General features: G+C 44.0%; 2 protein-coding genes across 2 annotated transcripts in view; one reads left to right on the forward strand and one right to left on the reverse strand.

The window, feature by feature from the left end:
* The window catches only part of gsap (gamma-secretase activating protein), a 30026-nt gene extending 26492 nt beyond the window's left edge, over window positions 1–3534 (forward strand). Inside the window, exon 31 of the mRNA XM_066687049.1 lies at window positions 2895–3534. Coding sequence (XP_066543146.1) covers window positions 2895–2995 — 101 coding nt within the window. The 3' untranslated portion in view covers window positions 2996–3534. The remainder of the gene's footprint in view (window positions 1–2894) is intronic.
* ccdc146 (coiled-coil domain containing 146) overlaps window positions 3528–22567 on the reverse strand; it is a 33810-nt gene continuing 14770 nt past the window's right edge. Inside the window, exons 3-19 of the mRNA XM_066724750.1 lie at window positions 19286–19368; window positions 18806–19015; window positions 14524–14581; window positions 14264–14440; window positions 12965–13038; window positions 12643–12870; window positions 12370–12556; window positions 10612–10704; window positions 10274–10444; window positions 9959–10047; window positions 9512–9676; window positions 8552–8776; window positions 8225–8453; window positions 5084–5212; window positions 4838–4975; window positions 4469–4717; window positions 3528–4380 (exon numbers count right to left, since the gene is read on the reverse strand). Of these exons, the coding sequence (XP_066580847.1) occupies window positions 4180–4380; window positions 4469–4717; window positions 4838–4975; window positions 5084–5212; window positions 8225–8453; window positions 8552–8776; window positions 9512–9676; window positions 9959–10047; window positions 10274–10444; window positions 10612–10704; window positions 12370–12556; window positions 12643–12870; window positions 12965–13038; window positions 14264–14440; window positions 14524–14581; window positions 18806–19015; window positions 19286–19368 (2706 nt within the window). The 3' untranslated portion in view covers window positions 3528–4179. The remainder of the gene's footprint in view (window positions 4381–4468; window positions 4718–4837; window positions 4976–5083; window positions 5213–8224; window positions 8454–8551; window positions 8777–9511; window positions 9677–9958; window positions 10048–10273; window positions 10445–10611; window positions 10705–12369; window positions 12557–12642; window positions 12871–12964; window positions 13039–14263; window positions 14441–14523; window positions 14582–18805; window positions 19016–19285; window positions 19369–22567) is intronic.

Below are 22567 nucleotides of genomic sequence, written 5' to 3' on the forward strand. Positions count from 1 at the left end.
GTGCAGCTCTTCCTAAGGCCACACCGGTTCTCCTTTTAACACTAGAAGCGCCGTCAATTCGAACTCCCTACAAACGCCAAAGCCGGTCATTGTAACCGATAACAGCTGTGTTATGATAATCAAAGCAAACCATTGTATAAAACTCCGAATTTTTATTCATGAACTTTAAATCCAACATTTACATAGCAAATAACAAATGTGGTATTTAAATTGAAATATGATCATAAAACATTAATATTATTGCTATAAATAAGAACACTTTTTTTCTAAACGCGCACACCTACAATAAGCAAAAAGCGCAGAAACGGCATACAATAAGAGAATGAAACGAGTGCAAACAGAAATATTGGAATAATGATCAAAAGCAATATTTTATAGTTCAAAAATAATTATTGCATTTATCAAAACATAATCGTACACTAAAGTAAACCTGAGCTCGTACCTCACACTGCATTTTGACAGCCTCTCCAGGTGAACACTTTTACTCCACGAATATACACTCACCTAAAGGATTATTAGGAACACCTGTTCAATTTCTCATTAATGCAATTATCTAACCAACCAATCACATGACAGTTGCTTCAATGCATTTAGGGGTGTGGTCCTGGTCAAGACAATCTCCTGAACTCCAAACTGAATGTCTGAATGGCAAAGAAAGGTGATTTAAGCAATTTTGAGCCTGGCATGGTTGTTGGTGCCAGACGGGCCGGTCTGAGTATTTCACAATCTGCTCAGTTACTGGGATTTTCACGCACAACCATTTCTTTGGTTTACAAAGAATGGTGTGAAAAGGGAAAAACATCCAGTATGCGGCAGTCCTGTGGGCGAAAATGCCTTGTTGATGCTAGAGGTCAGAGGAGAATGGGCCGACTGATTCAAGCTGATAGAAGAGCAACTTTGACTGAAATAACCACTCGTTACAACCGAGGTATGCAGCAAAGCATTTGTGAAGCCACAACACGTACAACCTTGAGGCGGATGGGCTACAACAGCAGAAGACCCCACCGGGTACCACTCATCTCCACTACAAATAGGAAAAAGAGGCTACAAATTGCACAAGCTCACCAAAATTGGACAGTTGAAGAAATGTTGTCTGGTCTGATGAGTCTCGATTTCTGTTGAGACATTCAGATGGTAGATTCAGAATTTGGTGTAAACAGAATGAGAACATGGATCCATCATGCCTTGTTACCACTGTGCAGGCTGGTGGTGGTGGTGTAATGGTGTGGGGGATGTTTTCTTGGCACACTTTAGGCCCCTTAGTGCCAATTGGGCATCGTTTAAATGCCACGGCCTACCTGAGCATTGTTTCTGACCATGTCCATCCCTTTATGACCACCATGTACCCATCCTCTGATGGCTACTTCCAGCAGGATAATGCACCATGTCACAAAGGTCGAATCATTTCAAATTGGTTTCTTGAACATGACAATGAGTTCACTGTACTAAACTGGCCCCCACAGTCACCAGATCTCAACCCAATAGAGCATCTTTGGGATGTGGTGGAACGGGAGCTTCGTGCCCTGGATGTGCATCCCACAAATCTCCATCAACTGCAAGATGCTATCCTATCAATATGGGCCAACATTTCTAAAGAATGCTTTCAGCACCTTGTTGAATCAATGCCACGTAGAATTAAGGCAGTTCTGGAGGCGAAAGGGGGTCAAACACAGTATTAGTATGGTGTTCCTAATAATCCTTTAGGTGAGTGTACAGCATTGCAATAAATGCTCTTCCGCTGATAATGTTCGTGAATCATTATTTTGGTGGATGTGCTGCACTATTGTACTCTGTACTGCAGTATCAATTGTGTATTGATCAGTGGAGTAAAAGCACTCGGTGCCATTTGGACCTGCGTTTCACTCGCAGTGTGTTCATAGCACTGGCACAAACCCACGAATGATCTGTAATTCACAGTGTCACTGATGCCCCTGAATCAGTCATGTTCATATACACAGCATATCCAAAACAAGCTCTCTTCAGTCTGTTTCCAATCCATGTTTATTTGTGGGTTATCACTGTATCCTCTCAATCAGACTATAGTAAGAAAACACCTGGTTTTTCAAGCACATGATGGAGTGTAGACAGATAGAGATCGCCACTGGAGCGCCAGACTGACTCTATTGTAAAAGAAAGGCAGGGTTGTGCGTTATATTTGAGTTATTATGTATTTAAATGACCGGTCAAAATAACCCGATTTTGGCTATTCTAGGTAAATGTGTTTATAACTTTATTATTTTTGCGTTTATCCAGCTACAATGCCTTATTCATGTTTAATGCATATATTGAGGAAAAGTCATGAACGGGTATGCGCAGTGTATTTAGGAACACAGAGTAATTCAAATTTTAATAACCAAATCGGTCAAATTGACCGGCTTGGCGCTTCTAGTGTTAAGGTCTTTGTGGGAGTGCTTTATTATGGCATGTGTGGGGGTTGGTGTTGAAAGGCTGCAAGCTCAGATTTGTATGATGGGTGTGGCTCGTGCTCGTGCACTCTGTCCTTGCTATTGTTAGACACGGCCTGGGTCCCGCCCTGGCCTTCACAGTAAATGATATGTGCTGGGTGTGGCGGAGTCCCTGCAGGATATATATAGAGCTGTAGAATTCCCCCTTCTGCCAATCACAGGTTAATTAGCGATCAGTTACACTTCCTTCCTGATTGGGGTTCATTGGCTACTCTGTGTGGTTCCTTGTTAATGTTCATATGCTTTTATTTATCCTTTTTTCCCTGTGAAAGGTAGTCTCTCTCTCTCCTAGGTTCATTGCAATAATCATACTGGATCATCCTAAAATAATAATTATATTAAAGGTCCGGTACTCATACTCGACTCCACCATGTTTCCACATACATTTTCAGTTCTCTAAAAGGCGAGTGTTGGTATTATTCTTCGCAGCAGTGAACCCCTTCAAGGAGCAGGAGAACGTGGATGCCAAGTTTGTTGAAGAAATCGCTCTGAAGCAGACTTTCCTCATGCTGGGCTTTGAGGACAAGTGAAGCAGGTGTGGAGGAAGGTACCGATGGACACAGCCTCAGGACTCGGTCCAGGGGTCAAGAGTGGGACTGCGTGTACCGCTGTTCTGTACAGATCAACAGGGTTTGTGCTGCTGTTGGACTGTGTTCATTTGTGTGAATGCTTGGAGGAAATGCAAATCATGTTCATGCCGAGGTTGTTGTTTTCTGAGTCATTCACACTACTCCTAGCTTCCCATTTATTGAGATAAAGTGTTGTGAAACTTGATTGAGCTGCAACTTCTATTATAAAAAAAAAGGAATTGGATCAAGAAGTCGAGTATCATCACCGCTTTACAGCCACGTTGCACGATTAATGTCTTGTGTCTTACAAGATGTGAGGAACAGTCAACGTCTGTATAATGAACATTGTACATCCTGTGTAATCATTGTCAGGTAATACGATTCAACTGGAAAAAGGGATTTTTTTCTCTCTCCTTATGCATCATTGTATAAACAAAACAAACCATTACTTTAAAGGATTGTATTTGTAAATAAATAAAATGTCAATTCTAAATTTTTAAGACCTGCATTCATGACCTTCTTTCCTACTGATACTGCTGCTGCAATACAGCGAGCTCGTTAATGGCACGCTTGATTGTGCCTCTTCATTAACCCATTAAAGAGCAGCGTACAGTACAGCACTTTCACATGTTAGTTTAAAAGCTAGTTTCTCTTCCTGTCCTTTGTTTCTCACTCTTATTGAGTGTGTGTGGGAAGTTGGGCCCGAGTCGTCTCTCCAGTCTGAGACCAGGGATGGCTGAAGGGTTAATACAGTTTTACCGACCTCACCTTTAAGACGAGTGCAGTGCGGAATTGCTCCAGCCAGAAGACAGATTTTTTTTTTTTTTAAAGATGACTTTTAGGAATTAACCCTTAACAGAGCCGCAGCGATTGAGATTTCAGAAACAGACGATGTCATGGACATAAACTTAACTGATTTTATTTCTCTCACATTTTCTGAAAGACTCCCCAAATCAACACCCCCCCCACAGACTAAAGAATCCAATAACAAAGAAAGAAAAATCTCTTGCACACTTTAAAATGAACATAGATCCCTTTTTAAACAAAACTAATTTCACACATTGCGGATTTTCTCCACACGGCGTGGGGGACGGGGGACGGACTAACCTCCTGCTCCCGGTCTGCGTGCGCGATGCCCAGCCGTGCTATATCTCTATGGGCTTGGGCACGGGCTTGCGGATGTGTCTGAGGTTGGCCCCGGGCTCGCTGGGCTTGAAGGGGGCCAGGGCTCCATAGGGCCGGGGCAGGGGCAGGGGGTCGTCCTGGGGGATGTAGGCATTGGGCCGGGCCTCGGCGCTGGTGTACACCCCGCTGGGCAGCTGGTGCCGCTCCTCCTCCTCGGCCACCTGCAACACAGACGAGCAGAGCCATCACGGGTCAGCGCCCGGCCTCCACACGCGGAGGCATATAAGGAGAGAGGCAGCTGATGCTCACCCTGGCTCTCTCCTTGCCCTCGGCCCTCCGCTGCTCCTCCTCCCTCAGGGTACGCAGCCACTCCAGCTCCATGTCGTCGCTGGGTGGCAGGCCCTGCTCCAGTCTCCGGTGGCAGGCCTCCAGAAACGCCTCCTTGTCCTGCACCTCCTGCTTCAGCGCCAGGCTGTGGGTCTGCTGCATGGACAGCTCCGCCACGAGCGCCATCATCTGCCGCGTGGTGTCCCTGATGCGGCCCTTCAGCCTGTTCACCTGTGCACGAGATTGAAATCGCACGCCATATTGATATTCCGCTCCTCTGGGAATCCACGGCCTTCAAAATATCAATATGGTGAGTTGCATACCGTACCCCGTGCCCCGTGCCGTACCGACCTTCTTGGCTAGAGCCAGCGTGTCCAGACGGCCATCCTCCGCCTTGATGCCGAGGCGCTGGGTCAGTCGGGCCACCTGCTCATACACCAGGTCCCTCTCCAGCAGCTGCTCCTCGCGCTCCACCAGACGCAGCTCCAGCTGGTGGGGGAGAGAGCAGAGCAGAGAGTGTTGACACAAGGTCGTTCCTCACAGGCTGCAGAACAATGCGACCGCACCGAGGGCGCAGGGCATGTGGCCCCCAGGTACCTGTTCGATCTTTTCAAGGAGCTCGCTGGGTTTGGGGTCGGCTCCCTCCAGCAGTCTGATGCGGTTCTCCCTGCTAGGGTCCTCCAGGGCCTTCTCCAGCTCCAGACATCTGTCCTGGCACTCGGAGAGCTGGGGAACAGAGCGGGACAGAGCAACAGTGCTTCAGAGCCGGAAATACAGTGTATCTCGAGGTCGAGGCTGTTTTCTCCCATGGAGCTCTGGGGGAGCGAGACTCACTGGGCTCTAGCAGGGCTGAGTTATGTCAGAGGGCTACACTGTCCATTCCGTTCAGGATCAATGCTTCACTCCTTGTTATCACTGCCCGTACCATCGCTCATGTGCAGGATTAATCACAGGGTAACTCGACAAATGGAGCGAAAGGTACACAGATGGACACTCATTCCTCATGTTAAGGAGCCGGGGAATGAAGCAGTTTGCCCTTATTGACCTGCAAATGAACAGGGGGAAACTCTTGCATATTGTGAGTGGTCTGGACAGGCCACACTGTGAAATACATCTAGGTAATGGCTTTCTGCTTTTCTTGAGTAGTATTTTACAACAGCAGGTCCCTTCACATTGACTGCAAAACTCTAAGACAGGTAGGTGCGAGATATTGATTCGAAGAGTCACGGAGAACATCTCGCACATCCTGTGGAGAATACAGAGGGATTAACCGGTCTTCTGCAAAACATAAAAAATGTGAAAGAGAAGATGGAAAAAATTACGTTCACTTGTAGCAACTTGTAAATTGGGTATGTGATGCAACTGTGCAATAAGTAAAAAAAAAAATTGTTACTTTGAATTTATAGATGCAGTTCAGGAATAGGACTTTAATTTGGTCTTGAATGACAGCTTATGTAAAACTATAACACTAGTCCTTCTGTTTTTTTTTGCCAATTTATATTTGAAAGAAGTGTGCTGCAGGTTACAGCCTGACTTTAACGGAAGCCGATGTGCATTCCTCAGATCACTGCCCTATTCTCATACCCTCTCTCCACCAGTTTCATGAACGCGTCGACGCATTGACAGCAGATGTGCAGCTCTAAACAACAGTTACGCTGTCCTTTCTCACAGAGGGTTTTGATTGCGCTCCAGTGGTGAGGTTCCTGGAAGTCGCTCCAATCTGCTGAGTGCAGCACCTCCCATTCTCCAGGGAGAGCCTGAATACGTGCCACTATAATTCTTATAAATCATGTGATGTATGATGTGCACAGAAAATGTATCCAACTTTTTTTTTTTTAAACATGTTAATAAGTGCTCAATGTATTCCTCAATTTGAGTTGTTTTATGTCACTGCAATATTTAATGGGAGGGGAATTGGGCTCTGTGGCTCCCTAAGCAGAGATCTGCCCAGAGCATAGAAAGATCCCAGTGTTGACCTCAGCTCACCCATATGCGATGGCTCCAGCCAGCAGTGGTCAGCGCTGCGACTCTTGGCCAGGGCCTGTCACCGGGAGTGTGTAACGGGCCTGATTTGTGAGGTTGCTGGGCCTGGTCTGGAGGCAGTGACTTGGTGACTTACACCTGTAGCCCCGAGCTGTTACAGATCATTTCACAGGCCCGTCTGTGGTGTGTGTTTAGGAGCTGGACTGAAAAGACCATTCCCAGTTTTGAATAAAAGGGGAACACACTTGCCAATTCTACATTTCCCTTCAGCATCTCTCTACATCTGTTTGACTTTAAAGATTCGTCAGAGACTCCGATGCTTGGCGATATGTTTACCGCAAACAGGCCGAGGGCTGAATCAATGTCAGGACTGTAAACACCTACGCAGGAATTGCATCGTATTCAATAGAAACAACACCAACTTCTGACATTGCTGGTGCCCCCACACGTCTCTGGACTCAGACAGTTCTGTTCCCGTAACTACAAAGGGCTCGTATGTTCACCAGCATCGCTGGATCGGCTCCACTGACTCACTGGGGACGCTGACATACTCCCGTTTCCAAACTCGAATGCCAGCCCTGAAGCCGTGTGGAAAACACGCGATTCTGACAAAAGGTCACAATGCCAGTTCTTTGGAAAAGCCAGCTATCGGACGGTATACAATGACCTGAAGAATAACATCATACTTATTTGTAGCTTGCACAACAGGAATGTGAGCTTCACTGTAGGAATAGTTAATGCGTGTGCATGTTGGGCTGATGGAGTGACGGTTGTTTTCCAATCTTCATAAACAGTTCATCGAGAGTGTGCCGGGGCAAATGAACAGGGTAGACTGTGCCAGACGAGCGCTGCCAAATAGACATCTTGCCATGGAGTACAGCAGAACATCTGGACAGTTACAAAACTACATTCTTCGTTCTTCGCAAACATGGTTGTTCAGCATGTGCTGACTCATTCAAATGCTCTGGATGGCTTCCCTAATCCTCTGTCCTGCTGCTCTGGCATCTCCTAGTTATTCTGTGAGCCCGGGTCTCAGTACTGCTAATAGTCTGCACCAACTGGGTTGTAATGCAGACTTCAACCCCATTTTGGAGAGATACATAATCCTGCGAAGGTAGAATGGTTCTTCTGAATTAATGAGTAATGTGTGTTTGTTGACATTGACCATTTATTTTTCTTTTACGAAGAATCAAGGATGCAAGAGCAAACCACAGTCTGAACTATGTCCCCAATCTCAAATCATCCACACGCTTCTGCCTGATATGAATGAGTTATTTTAAACTGAGGTTGTTTTAGTAATGGAATCGGCTGCACGGCTCCATTAAGTGAAAGCACTCGACCGTGACTCAAGATACAGCCGTGTCTATAAATGGTAAACTCTTAACACTAAACGTGGGCCTTCACAGTCTTCAAATCTGGGAAATTTACAACAACACATTATAGCCCAGAGGCTTTTGTGTTGATGGATGTGGATTCAATTCAAGACCGAAATAAAACCCATTATACAGCTTTGCTTGAATGTGTTCGTTGATGAGTCCTTGTCAGGAAAGGCTGTTTGTTTGGGCTCCCCTGTGGCTGTGTGTGGCACGGGCTGGGTTAGTGACAGTGACAGGGTGTGTGTACAGGCCACCAGAGAGGGACTAGTTTTTTTTGTTTCAATCCAAAGTGATATCAACACTATCAACCTGTAAACACTTGGCATCGAACACTAGAAGAGGAGGCCCTTACAGAACGAGGGAAGTCAGTTTTTCCTACCTGTATCTGCAGGTTGACCAGTTCCTGCTCCAGCGCCCTCTTACTGGGCAGCTTCCTGCGAGTCAGCTTGATCTGCCGGGCCTCCTCAGACACCAGCATCTTCATGAAGCGCATCTCCTCCTCCATGGCCTGCAGCTCGGCGTCACCGTTGCGGATCAGGCCCTCCTGGATGTTGACCTTCTCGTAGAAGATGCACAGCTCCTCCTCCCTCTCGATCAGCTGTACCCCCCTGGAACAGAGCAACCACAGACACGGGCTGAGCATGCGGAGACAGTGCCGCGTCAGGCGTGCTCGTCCGCCCGGGCGTGGTGTGCGAGGGCCACTCACCGGTCGTTGCGGCTCTGCACCGCGCTCTCGTACTGCCTGCGCAGCTGCAGCAGGGCCTCCTCGGCATGGTTGACCATGTGGGTGAGCTTCCCCACATTCAGCTTCTGCTCCTCTCTCTTGTCGCGCATCTCGGTCAGCGCCCGTCCCACCCTGGAGATGTCCTTCCGCAGGCTGTCCCGGACCGTGTGGCTGTGCAGGTGCTTCAGCTTGGACTTCTGCAGCTGCCTGCGAAGGCGACACAGGGAGGGAGAGTGTCGGGGGGTGGGGGGACTTGAATGGGTTTCTTGGTCGTACAGAGGCAATTGATTAGCCAGCTGAGGAGATCTTTAAAAACATAATTTTGAAAGGGTGTCAAAATGTTCTATTGTGTTTAAATTAGGCCTTTCTATTCTGTTTTCTCTGGAACAGCCGAGTGAGTCATCTCCTAAATTTAGCAGGCTTTACTGTGTATTTACTAAACTTGAAACGATTGCCCAAGGAACCACAATGAAAATCACATTAGCTTTTCAGTTAAACCTAAAAATTCCCGTCAAATCATTGCACATGAATGGGGTGGGGGCATTAAACCCTGAAAGTTAATCGAGTGCTGTTGAACATTTTTAATGCGTCTGTAAGAGAAACTCATTAAAACCTCCACTTCTCGGCATTCTTTTCCATACTTGATTTAATGGCTTCATTTGTTTAAGTTAACATTTCAAAACCAGTTGGCATTTCTCTATGTTTTTGTTTTTTTCCCCCAATGTGTGCCTCACAGACCATTTTCAGACACTTTAAAAGTGCATAAAATTACTCTTAAGTTACAGAGGCACAGTTCAGTATGGCTGCTAAATCTGCCTTTTTAATACACCCTACTTGGGAAGGTATTATTATTGGAATACAAATATTCTACCTTTATGTCTATGAATGAATGTAAATACACATGGTACACAGTAACACACGCAGGGAGAAACCTGCCCTCACCTGTCCCTATTAACGGCACTGGTCCTCAAAATCTCAATCTCGTTCTCCAGGATCTTGAATTTCTCCCTCATTTCCGCGGCCCTCTGCGAAGCCGTCTGGATGAGGTTCACACATTTGTTCCTCTCGTCCTTTATGATGTCATAGAGCTTTGCAAACGCGTTCAACCTGGAAAATAGGGTTATGATATTTACACTTGCAACTCCAACCTGCGCCCATTTTAACAATCAATAATCCCTCTTATCAGATATTAAAATTATAATGTGTGCACAATGTTAAATCACACTGGATTATGATAACTGGGCTAACTGTATGAACCTCTTTCACTGATGGTTTAAAGCAGTTATAGGTCACATATTTGTCCTTCCTTTGTCAGTCATCTCCGTATTTCTTTCTCGGTTCACACAGAAGTCACTCATGTTCTCCTGCTCTGCAAGCAGAGACAGTTACCTGGCTTGAACTTCCTGATATTGCTTCCTGTGCTCCTGTATCACCAGGCTCTTACTCCGCAGCTCTTGCTTGATGCGGTCATACCGTTGCTGTGTAAAAGTTAAAACGTTAGGGCATAAAGCTCGAGTAGCTATGGATGCATCACTTGTCAAGGTGGTTAAGGCAGGTAATGGGTTCACTTCCATCACCTGCAGTGTCCACAAGACTCTACATAATTTAAATATAAAACAGGGATTTCTCTAGTCTTCAGTACTTTTGCACATGATACGCAGCTTTTGGCGAGGCTTCTCGGGCCCCCCCACACACGGCCAGTACCTTGGCCTTGACCAGGTCCCTGGACTTCTGCTCCCTCTCGTCGGCTTTGATCTGCGCCAGGCAGGTGAGGTGGGCGAGCTCCTCGCGGTAACGCTGGGCGCCCTGCACCAGATCCTGCTGCTGCGCCAGGCAGAGCTCCACCGTGCAGGCCTCCTGCTCCGTCAGAGATTGCTGAGACACATCAAGCACAGGCATTGCACTCTGCCTCTCCGAGACCCACTGTCAGCTAAACTCTCCACAAGCTGGTGGCACGAGAAGGCACTGAATTTCAGCTGCAGACGGCTGTGTGAACCATGCGAACCGCAGGCAGCAGTCCAGTATTATCAGCACACACTTACCTGCTGTACCACGTTACGTTTAAGGATTTCAACCGCTTTCTGCAATTCCTGTCTCTGCTCTAAAAATCCATCCTCCTTCGGCAAGGCCTCCATCTGTGACAAAAACGACAACAAGGCAGTTCAGGCCTCTATTTGGCCTGATTTGAGCCCGATGAAGTTACCCAAGACCCCTTTGGATGGAATTTTTATGTTGCTAAGCAAAGACGTGTTTTCAGCAACATTTCTACAGTTGCAACATGAGATAACATTAGAGAGATCATTCCAAAGGCATGAGATCAGTTTTAACCTCAAGAGGCTTGAATTTGACAATAGAATTTCATTACACTGTTTACAGTGACAATATGGCTCCTTTTTTGTATTAGCTGTCAGTGCTTTACTTCATTATAGAGCACTGGTGACACTTAACATTTAAAATCACTGGTCATCGTGAATTATATATCCATTATTCTAAAGGATGTTCTTGTTTTTGGAAAACAAGTTAAAACAACAGCTACACACACACTGTTTTGTTGGATAACATAATACAGCAGTGTGGAGCAGTGGGCCGTGGGGTCAATCCCAGGTGGGGGACGCTGCTGTTGTACCCTTGAGCAAGGCAATGTGCCTAGATTGCTCCAGTAAAAACACAGCTGTATAAATGTGTCATTGCATGTATTAATAATGTGATATATTGTAACAGCTGTATAAGGATACGGATAAGGGCTTCAGCTAAGAAATTTTATAATAATATTCTGTAAACTGAATTCCAGAATTTCATACACAGGTTTCGTTATCTGAAGATGACTAGCATGGAAATCCCCTTACCGAGCCATGATGCCTGTAAACACTGCACCAGGGAAAGATGAGGTAATAGTATCACATGAGCCTGTGTGCTTTAAAGCAAATCAAAACTGAAGCACAGCTGTACTTGAAATCAATCGCACTGGACTCTCAATGCATCACATATGTAACGGTGAGACCTGCAGTGATGTCATACACATCATATCTAGTTCACTAACATCCCATGCATGGAAAAAGCTCTGGTTCTTCACTGCGGTCTAATTCGAGCCCTCACCGATATGTCCAGATCTGCAGGCGGGACAAATGGGTTCAAAGCTGAGGCTGAAGCAGAGACTCTGCGAGACCCTTCAAATGCACGCCGCAACTGTTCTGAAAATGTCCTCTAACACAGGACATCACAAAGTCACTGTGTCAAAGGCAGGTGTGTCAGGCGTTTACTGCTCTGATTAGTTCTGTATTAGAACGTGCTGTTATGTTTTTACCACAGTTCTAAGAAACTTGGCACATTCTCAAAAATTGAGCACATGCACACAGAGGGAAGTGGTTTTCACATGTGTACCTCTGCTATTTTCAAAAGCAGCTTCGATATCAAGTGTACAGGCCTGGTTTCCGGGACCGCTTGCAACAGGACATGTGTGGATGATGTTGGGGGGGTGCAGGACTTTGTTATCTATAGGCACCACTATTGCTTTTCAGTCATATTGTTTTGCACATTAATCGTCTTGACTGTTGTGCCGTATTCTGTGCCAAGGAGTGTGAAAGTGTCAATTAAATAAAGTAAAAAATATGTCCACAACTAACACAATCTTAGCTGTAGCAATATTTCGTGGACAAGAAGAATTTTATGCCACAGCATCAATCAGAAACACGACTTGGCCGTTACATCACCCCCAAAAGGAGGATCTGTCCTTCAGTGCTAGTCCTGGCCACAGCCACACTCCTCTCAGAGTCTGGGCTTGTCAATAACTGGTGACCCACCTGCGACTTGACCTTCTCGTGGAGAAACTGCGTCTGCACCAGGGCGTCGTTCGCCAGCTTCAGCTGCAGCTCCGCCTTCTTCAGGCTGCGCAGCTGTCGCTCTTTCTCCCTCAGTTTCCGAGACAGCGTGTCGTGTTGCGTCTTCTTCTCCAGGGCGATGTGACGGAGGTTAATATCCAGGACGGCTCTGAAACGGTCAACAGAACCCAAAACATTACTGGAGTACATCGCACTAAGGTCTCTGCTTTTCCCTTCAGGTTCTCAGACCCCCACCTCTCTCCCATCAGGATAGCCTCCTTCTCCTTGGCCAGATCCTGTTCCTTGAGCAGCTGGCTGTGGTGCTGTTCTTCGCTCCTGAGCTGCCCCCTCCTGCCCTCCAGCTCCCTCATCACCTCCCGTCTCTCCTCCTCCAGCGCCCGGCTCCGGCTCTCCATGCATCTCTGCTCGGCCGTCAGCTCACACACCTGCTCCTCCAGCTCCGCCTTTTTCTTTTCCAAGTCCCTGGAAAAGCGTCACGTCATCACATATCTGTGCTCTACTGCTGCTGAATTCTGAGCTCAGTTCAGCATTTTATTTCACTCTTTCCTCAACTTACAGCTTCTTACGGTTTATTCTCTCCATCTCCTTCCCCAGCTGGCCGGGAATGGCGTGTAGCAGGACCAGTTCTCTCTGAAGACAAACACAATATTTAAATATGAGGTTTCTTTAAGTAGACATTCACTTCACCTTACAGGACTTTTTTGAAGTTAAAAACAACATAGAGACACATATGATTAGCGCACACACACACACACACACACACACACGCATACACAGAGAGCTTTAAACCTTAAGAGTTGAAAAAGGGCGAAGGCAAACAAGCCCGCAATAAATCCTTGTGACAGAATCAAAGGTCAAGGGGGAGTCATGTTTCCCAATCGCTGGAAACTCTAAGGCACTTCTAAATGTCAACTGCTTAACACGATTGTGTATAAAGCTGTGTACTGGGAGGTCAATTAGTCCTTTGTCAAATGGGCTGGGCTCAACAAATAAACACACTGTCCTTTTTCCATGTCAGCCACTGAACTATTGACCAGAGTGAACTGTTGGACAATGGATGGTTCTCAAGTCTGAATTTGTCCATTCCCCCATGCACTGACAACGCTTGCAGTATCACTACAGGGAGAGCATGATGACAGTAGCCCTCTCCTATCTGCTAACACACTGCGCTCGACAAAAAGAAAACTGTAGTATTAAAAGCTGGCCGATGTGTCTTGGCTATAGGGGAAGGCAGCAGAAACACACAATACAAGTTCAAATTAAGTAGACGTAGACTAAAAGCACTGTTTTCAAGGGTGTATGTGTCATTTTATTTTTTTACAGGTAATACAATAACAGGATACAACGCGAGACAGAGACGATATGCCACTGAGGCAAAGCGTGAACCACATCAAACGTTGTAGGCCTTGACTGCGGGTTACCTCTGTGTAACGTGACCAATGTGGGCTGCCACACCTGCACATGAGCTGCCTGCAGTTAAATTAAATTTTGCTGCATGTGGAGAGGTTACTTGGAGGACTTGCTGTCTCTTTGGTGACCCTTTCTCTCGTGGTCCACTGCTAGGTTCTACTTTATCAATGAAAGACAAACTTGAACTGAGCGCAGGGAGAAAACAGCGCTCAAACACGACCTATTTCAGGACTGCGCGCGAGTTAGGACTGCCTAGCTTTGGACTGACTCTCGGCCGGCCCCCGATTTGCGTCGCCCTGTGTGTATGTGGCTTTAGCGCTTTCGTTCACAAACCATAGCAAACACAGAGAGCGGAGCCTCACCCTGCAGAGTCAGAAACCCTCCAATAACTGAACCCAGTCTCTTAGCATGAACGCAGAACCCGTGGCACCAGTGAGATACTCACCTCGCAGCCCTCGATGACCTCCTTCTTCTCATCCAGCTCCTGCTGCTCGCGCTGGATATGTCTCTGCTTGTCCTCCGTGTCCTCTCGCAGAGCCTTGATCTCCAGCCTCCTCTGGGCGATCTCTCGGCGCAGCTCCTCATTGCTCTCCTTCAGCACTTTGGTCTTCTTCTCTAGCTCCTAAACACACAGAGCCAGCCTCGATTAGTTCTGTTTGTGGAAAGCCTGATCTTGGATTTCAAATGCCACACTGCGACACTTACTCCTGGCTTGGGCACTCTTTCACACTCCTTTTCCAGGATTTTCTTTTCTTCACGTAGACTGAAGACAAACAGAAAATACGCTGAATGTTTATATACATTCTTTTTAGAGGCAGATATCAATCCAACAAACTCCAGGAATATTCCGAATGAGGTCAGGGGTTAAAAACATTAGATCTGTGAACTCCTACAATAGAAAGCCAAACAGAGGCAAAGATAAATCTGACGTTATAGAGCTGGACTAAATAAAGACTGACTCCCAAGCTATTGGTGAACTGCAAACCTGTACTTCATAGCAGTTACATTTAGGAGTAGAAGAATGAAGCATCTTACAAAGAACAAATTAAGTTAGTAGTTCAGTTTTGTAGTTTTCTGCCAGCGGGTGGGTCACAGTTTAGATTTAATCCTAGCCATAGCCTGTCACAGATCCTCATATTATATTATACAGGAAAAAGATAAAGGGAATATACATTAGAAAATATGAAGAATGTTTAAGATCGTTCTTTCAATGAGTATACCCGAGGCTCAAAAGCTGCCTCTAGCTAAATCATTTAATAAGGTACTGCAGAATTATCACCGGATTTCCTGTAAACATCTGTGTGTCAAAATAGCAACAGAAACAGAAATCTGTATTTTCAGAAGGAGCAGGTGTGGATTTCTTATAAAGGCTGTTTTTGTTGTTGTTGTTTTCTATAATGAACCGACCATTGACTACATATTCTACTTTATTACTAACTTGTAATCAATGTCATTTGCTAACTTTTGTTTATAGGACTATCATTAAACTGTCTGCGTGAGTGTGCTCTGTTCTGTGTTAGTAACTGTTTGAAATCAGGATTAAAACATCGATCATAAATGCTACTTAGCAGCCGTTGAAATTTGTAGCCCAATGCACTACAGTAAAAAATTATAATAAAAAAGTTTTCCTGTGTGCTGCTTTGAATCCAAACTAAATATGTTTCTGCATCTGGGACATCTGCCTGTCATATGCCAGGATGTTCAAAGTGAGGGAATCAAACCAGATATAACTTGCCAAGATCACTGCTATAAAGGACACACACATTTAATATAAGATGAGAAAGAAGTATGAATTACAGCACCCACAGAGAATGCATCTGGGTGAAATTGTTCATTAGATACTTTCATTGCAATGCAACAAAGAGGACAGCAGCATCAACCAGTGTGGAAGAAATGTCATTGTATTATTCAGATGCTCAGTTCGTCCTGTTGTATGTTGAGTTAATTTTCACCTCAGTACACCACATCTTTGTTGCATTGTGTGACTTGTGTTTTCCAGGTCAGCGTTTTACATTTGTGGTGAAATCTTCAGTCTTCTGTGGAAACACTGTACTAAAAACAATTTTCCAGAAGTAAAACAACTTGTATAATAATTATAATATTATATATAATAATAATATTAAGAATAATAAAATGGTACTTTATTATGCTTTTAATACATTTGATCCAATGTTTTGTTATGTTGTTAATGGAAGAAAAAATAATTGCTTTCTTAATCTAAATTGCAAAATAAGTTTGACGTAATTAGTTACATAACTCATTTACAACACCTCAGCATAGATTTACAATAAATTGCTTATTGCACTAGTATTTTGCAACAGTGTGGTCTGTGCAAGAGCTCTCATCAGTACCTTCTCAACATAAACCCTATGCAGACATAATATAAAACAAGGGCAAATACAAAAATAAAAAAATAATAATAAAATAATTGCACTCATAGTAGGTCTCTCTAATTACAGTGTATTAACATAGCACGTACTCAGTAACTACATCTTAGTTAATCATAAGAGCAGTGTAATTATGTATTTGTTAACATGTAACAAAGTGTAACCTATTTTATATGTTGAAGAAAATAACCACTCCAAATATTTTCAACCTATAAAATAAACACATGAATTACAAATATATTTAAAATACATCCCATATATCTAAAATACACACAAAAGGGTCAAATTCTGGCGTATGACAGTGACTATCACACATTTCTACCACATATTAAACATATACAGATGTGCTCAAATTTGTTGGTACCCTTACAGCTCATTGAAATAATGCTTCATTCCTCCTGAAAAGTGCCTTTGGTTTGTCATAGAATAAAGCAAATAAGCTGTGAAAAGAGATTAATTATTGCTCATTCTACAAAGATATTCTAAAATGGCCAGGACACATTTGTTGGTACCCCTTAGAAAAGATAATAAATAATTGGATAATAGTGATATTCTAAACAAATTAATTTATTTAATTATTATCACATGTCTCTAATCGTGTAATCAGTCATTCAGCCTATTTAAATGGAGGACAGTAGTCACTGTGCCATTTGGTATCATTGTGTGCACCACACTGAACATGGACCAGAGAAAGCAAAGGAGAGAGTTGTCTGAGGAGATCAGAAAGAAAATAATAGGCAAGCATGGTAAAGGTAAAGGCTACAAGACCATCTCCAAGCAACTTGATGTTCCTGTGACAACAGTTGCAAATATTATTAAGAAGTTCAAGGTCCATGGAAGTGTAGCCAACCTCCCTGGGCACGGCCGCAAGAGGAAAATCAACCCCAGATTGAACAGAAAGGTAGTGCGAATGGCAGAAAAAGAACAAAGGATAACTGCCAAGCTGAACTCCAAGGTGAAGGTACGTCAGTTTCTGATTGCACCATCCGTCACTTTCTGAGTGAAAGTGGCCTCCATGGAAGAAGACCCAGGAGGACTCCACTTTTGAAAGAAAAACATAAAAAAGCCAGACTGGAATTTGCTAAAATGCATATTGACAAGCCACAATCCTTCTGGGAGAATGTCCTTTGGACAGATGAGTCAAAACTGGAGCTTTTTGGCAAGTCACATCAGCTCTATGTTTGCAGATGTAAAAATTAAGCTTCCAAAGAAGAACACCATACCTACAGTGAAACATGGAGGAGGCTCGGTTATGTTTTGGGGCTGCTTTGCTGCGCCTGGCACAGGGTGCCTTGAATCTGTGCAGGACACAATGAAATCTCAAGACTATCAAGGCATTCTGGAGCAAAGCGTACTGCCCAGTGTCCGAAAGCTCTGTCTCAGTCGCAGGTCACATGTCCTCCAACAGGATAATGACCCAAAACACACAGCTAAAAGCACCCAAGAATGGATAAGAACAAAACATTGGACTGTTCTGAAGTGGCCTTCTATGAGTCCTGATCTGGATCCTATTGAGCATCTATGGAAAGAGCTGAAACTTGCAGTCTGGAGAAGCCACCCATCAAACCTGAGACAGCTGGAGCAGTTTGCTCAGGAAGAGTGGGCCAAATTACCTGTGAACAGGTGCAGAAGTCTCATTGAGAGACACAGAAAACATTTGATTGCAGTGATTGCCTGTAAAGGTTGTGCAACAAAATATTAGGTTGAGGGTGCCATCATTTGTGTCCATGCGATTTTCATTTGTTGAATTATTTACAATATTATGTTATCAAAAGTAAAGTCTGATTTCTATTAAATATGGAATAAACAATGGTGGATGCCAATTACTTTTGTTAGTTTCAAGTTATTTCAGAGGAAATTGTGCATTCTTCGTTTTTTGTTGAGGGGTACCAACAAATTTGAGCATGTCTGTATATTGGTTCTGTAAGGTTTCAGCTGTGTAGTGAAATGTTTTGCAGGTTTACTTCAGGTAAATTAAAGAAAACAAAAAAGCTGCTTTTGTCATCTTAACACTTAATGGCTATAAAAGTGGCTTTACAGTGATGTTTCTGATCTCCTCGAGTTAAATCAGAATGATCAAAGAAGCGCTGGATCATTTACAAACTCTTTTTTGATTAATCTAAACACACACACTAACACCGTCTATCTCAATGCTCAATTAAAACCAAGAAGCCAAGAGTTGGTGTACAGGGATATAGGAGGAGGAGGCTACATCCTCAAGGCAGGATTATGATCATTGCTTTTGCAGTCTCTAAATCCTACACAACATTTTGGGAACACACCATCACATTTACAAGTACAAAGACAGAGCGGGGTTTCCCGTGTATTGCTCTGGAATAGGGTTTTGGACAGAGACGAACAGCAGGATGGGAGAAGAGATGTTTACAACAGCTGCCCCTGGGGTCCCGAGACGCAGCTGCACAGAATCAGAAGTGGCCGAGGTCAATGACCGCCAGAGAAGCCAGTCCAGCCCACAGCAACACACACGGATTAGCCAACACGGTCCTACTGCTGGAGGGCCACAGAACATCAAGGCAAAGAGAGGGCCATGACTCGTGCTCCTATCAGTGTGGTTGTGCCGCGGGTGCAGAGACTCTTACCAGTCCAGCTCGTAGTGCACTTGGTACTCCCTCTCCTCGGCCTCCTGCAGGTCATTGAGCAAGCGGAGCAGCTGTTCCCTCATGCTCCGCACCTCGGTGTCCGGGCCCTCGGGGAACTGCTCCTCCCGCTGCAGCTCCTTTTGCTGCCTCTCCAGCTCCGCACTCAAGCGCTTGGCATCCTGGAGGCGCTGGATCTCAGACTGCTGTGTGCTGTGGAGCCCCATCACACACAGTCACAAACACCCACAATCACACACAGTGACACACAGTGATACACATAATTCATACACATACACACACACACACACACACACACAAACACACAATACTAATAATGAACCTGTGGTATCTTTAGATTAGGGTAGGCTGATTTCACTCACAAATTCTTTATAAAGCTCATTTTCACCGTTATTTTTAAATTCCATTTTAGAGTTTGCTTATGGGAGATTTTGAGGTCTTGCCTCATATCAAATTTCTTACCTTTTCAAAGTGTTGTGCAGCAGAGTGAAGCTGGCCTTCAGTTCGGCGACTCGGGTTCCAGAGATCTTTCCCGCAGAGAACAGCTACATAAATAATTATTATTAATATTATAATTATCATAACCCCAAACAAACTGTCCATACATTTTTTCATTAAATGACCTCAGAGTAGCTTTTGACAGGTCATGTTGGTCACTCTACACACATTTGGGAACTGTACATTGTGAATATATAGCCATCATATAGACACTCTCCTCAGCTGTGCAACTTCTCACAGAAAAGGTATGGAATGTTGGTGGATGATTGACAGCGTGTCTTAATAGAGGAGAAAGTCATGTTCTCAGGGAAATGAACGTGTTCACTAAGCCAGGGGCCTGAGAGGGGAAAAACAGCTGAATAATCCCCACCCTCTGGCCTTCTGCAGATGATCTGTTGCATCTTCAAGGGTTTAAATGCGTCTCATGAGATTTAATGTGTCTGTGTATGTATTATACACACACTGGGCTATATATAGATAAAAACATTGTGGTGACCAGTAAGACTGTCAGACAACAGAAATTGTGCAGGTAACAAGGCTCAGTTATGGGAACTCAACCATGCTGTACTGACACACAATAATGAATGTTGCGTTCTGGCCACACACTAAAGCTTGCATGACGTGTAGCATCTTCTAAGACCATTTTTCAGGATCCGTCCCAAAGAAAAGTTTGGAGGGAATCAACAATTTACACAAAGGACAAAAACATCTGTGTTTGCTGTCATAATCAAGATGCAAAAAAACAAAGAAAATAAAATAAATATGCCTCTACGATTTTCCAAAATGAAATGGAAGTAAATTCTTCCACATCTGGAAAGCTCTGCCTTTCTGTCAATCCTGTGCTGGGCTTGTGAGGGTGAAAGATACCCACAGGTTGAGCTCAAGTAAGCAGACCATAACGGCCTACACTGCATCTTTCTAACATTTATTTTTGTGCTCTGGGTCTAATCTATTGTGACTTAAGCTGTGGAATTGACTTAATCAGCAGTTCATTCCCCACATTCCCTCCCAGGGACATGATTCTCACACTGCTGGGAGGTTATCATAGCAGTCTGTCAAAAATGCACTGAATATTTCCAGGGTGCATAACTGAAGTTGGAAGTTAATCACCCCCCACTAAGTGCACAGAAATCCATGTCATTTAAACCATTCCCTGTATCAAGTTGTCTATTCTTTCCAATCAGATATGGTGTGATGGAGATTAAACTAGAGGAAGATACCAGTGTGTGCCAGCAGGGTGAAGAGAATCCACTCTGTGTCTGTATCCACTGGTAGCATTTTTATTTGTAAGCCTATTTCTGAAGATTATTTTCCCTTATTTAGACTGATGTGACTTGTCGTTTTGTTGCTGACAATCCTGGAAACATAATAAAAACAAAATAAAAAAGGATATCGCTAAATTATGCACAATACTACTCTCAAGTCAGCACTGAATGAACAGTACTGTAATCACCTGGACAGATGATTGCTCTTGCCAGGAGACAACAGAGTAACTGTTTCACTTAAAAAACATTCCCATAAGAATGCTTTTAGCAGAAGTGCACTATATTATAAAAAAAAAAAAAAGATATCAGCATTTTTGAAGTTATGGCGAAAGTACCGCAGAGTGAGCATTACTGCTGACACATCCCCCAACACATTCATTTATTTAGTAGAATACGGGTTTGTTGGAGAGGCAGATTGTTATGCATAAGAACAAGCACTAGACAATTAAAACAAAATCTATTACTTTTGCTAGACATTAGACTGTGATTGTTATTGCTATGTAGCATAAACACTTCAACTAAAAACAAAGTCAAAGCTTTAAATAAAATATTTTCTTTGAATACTGGAAGATTCTGAAATGTTGCTGAAGAGTCAAGGAAGTTAAACTTCAGCTTCATACTAATTCAGCTGAGAGTTTAACGTTTATGGAAGCGGAACTGTGCCCGTTGGTACATCACCAAATATTCTGCTCTGGAATGCAGACAGAAATAACAAAAGCTGTGGAGCAGGGGTCTTCAGCCGAGGGTCTTGAGATCCCCAGTGCAGACAGTTCTATTAGTGTTTAGTCCACATGATTGGGTCCTTATGTTTTTTTTATTGTTTTTATTTAACCAAAAATGTAGTCCAACAGGCCCAAGATGCAACACTGTGTTTGCTGACCGGACTGGCTACAAGGATTCCAGGAGGGTAAACACTTAATTGCAATACAAATAAATACACTTTAAACAAATGCAAAAAGCATTGCTTTAGAAGTGAGCTCTTGAATTTTCCAAAATATAATCTGGATAAATCCTCCCATGTGGTGTGCATAGTGAGGCCTACAGCCTGGAAACATCTGGTTCAAATCCCAGCATTGCATGTTTGATGGTTATTGCTCCAAGCCAGGTGAAAAATGCCCCCTCCAAAGGCAACTAACTGGATATTTGTGTAATTGCTACTTTTTACCTGAAGTGCTATGTTTTACTCTTGAGCATGCTCTCTCATATACAGTACTGTGCACAGTTTTAGGCAGGTGTGAACAAATGCTGTAAAGTAAGAATTCTTTCAAAAATATACATGTTAATAGATTATATTGATCAATTAACTAAATGCAAAGTGAGTGAACAGAAGAAAAGTCTAAATCAAATCCAAATTTGGTTTGACCACCCATTGCCTTCAAAACAGCATAAATTCTTCTAGGTACACTTGCACAAAGTCAGGGATTTTGTAGGTATATAGTCAGGTGTATGATTAAACAATTATACAAGACAGGTGCTAATGATCATCAATTCAATATGTAGGTTGAAACACAATCATGAACTGAAACAGAAACAGCTGTGTAGGAGGAATAAAACTGGGTGAGGAACAGCCAAACTCAGCTAACAAGGTGAGGTTGCTGAAGACAGTTTACTGTCAGAAGTCATACACCATGGCAAGACTGAGCACAGCAACAAGACACAAGGTAGTTATACTGCATCAGCAAGGGCTCTCCCAGGCAGACATTTCAAGGCACACAGGGGTTTCCAGATGTGCTCTCCAAGCTCTTTTGAAAGAGGCACAAAGAAACGGGCAACGTTGAGCACCGTAGACGCAGTGGTCAGTCAAGGAAACTTTCTGCATGAAAGACACATCATGGTTACTTCCCTTCGCAATCAGAAGATGTCCAGCAGTGCCATCAGCTCAGAATTGGCAGGAAACAGTGGGACCCTGGTACACCCATCTACTGTCCAGAGAAGTCTGGTCAGAAGTGTCCTTCATGGAAACTTGTGGCCAAAAAGCCAT

The sequence above is a fragment of the Amia ocellicauda genome, chromosome 15, assembly GCF_036373705.1.
Source record: "Amia ocellicauda isolate fAmiCal2 chromosome 15, fAmiCal2.hap1, whole genome shotgun sequence".
NCBI classification, from domain to species: Eukaryota; Metazoa; Chordata; class Actinopteri; order Amiiformes; family Amiidae; genus Amia; species Amia ocellicauda.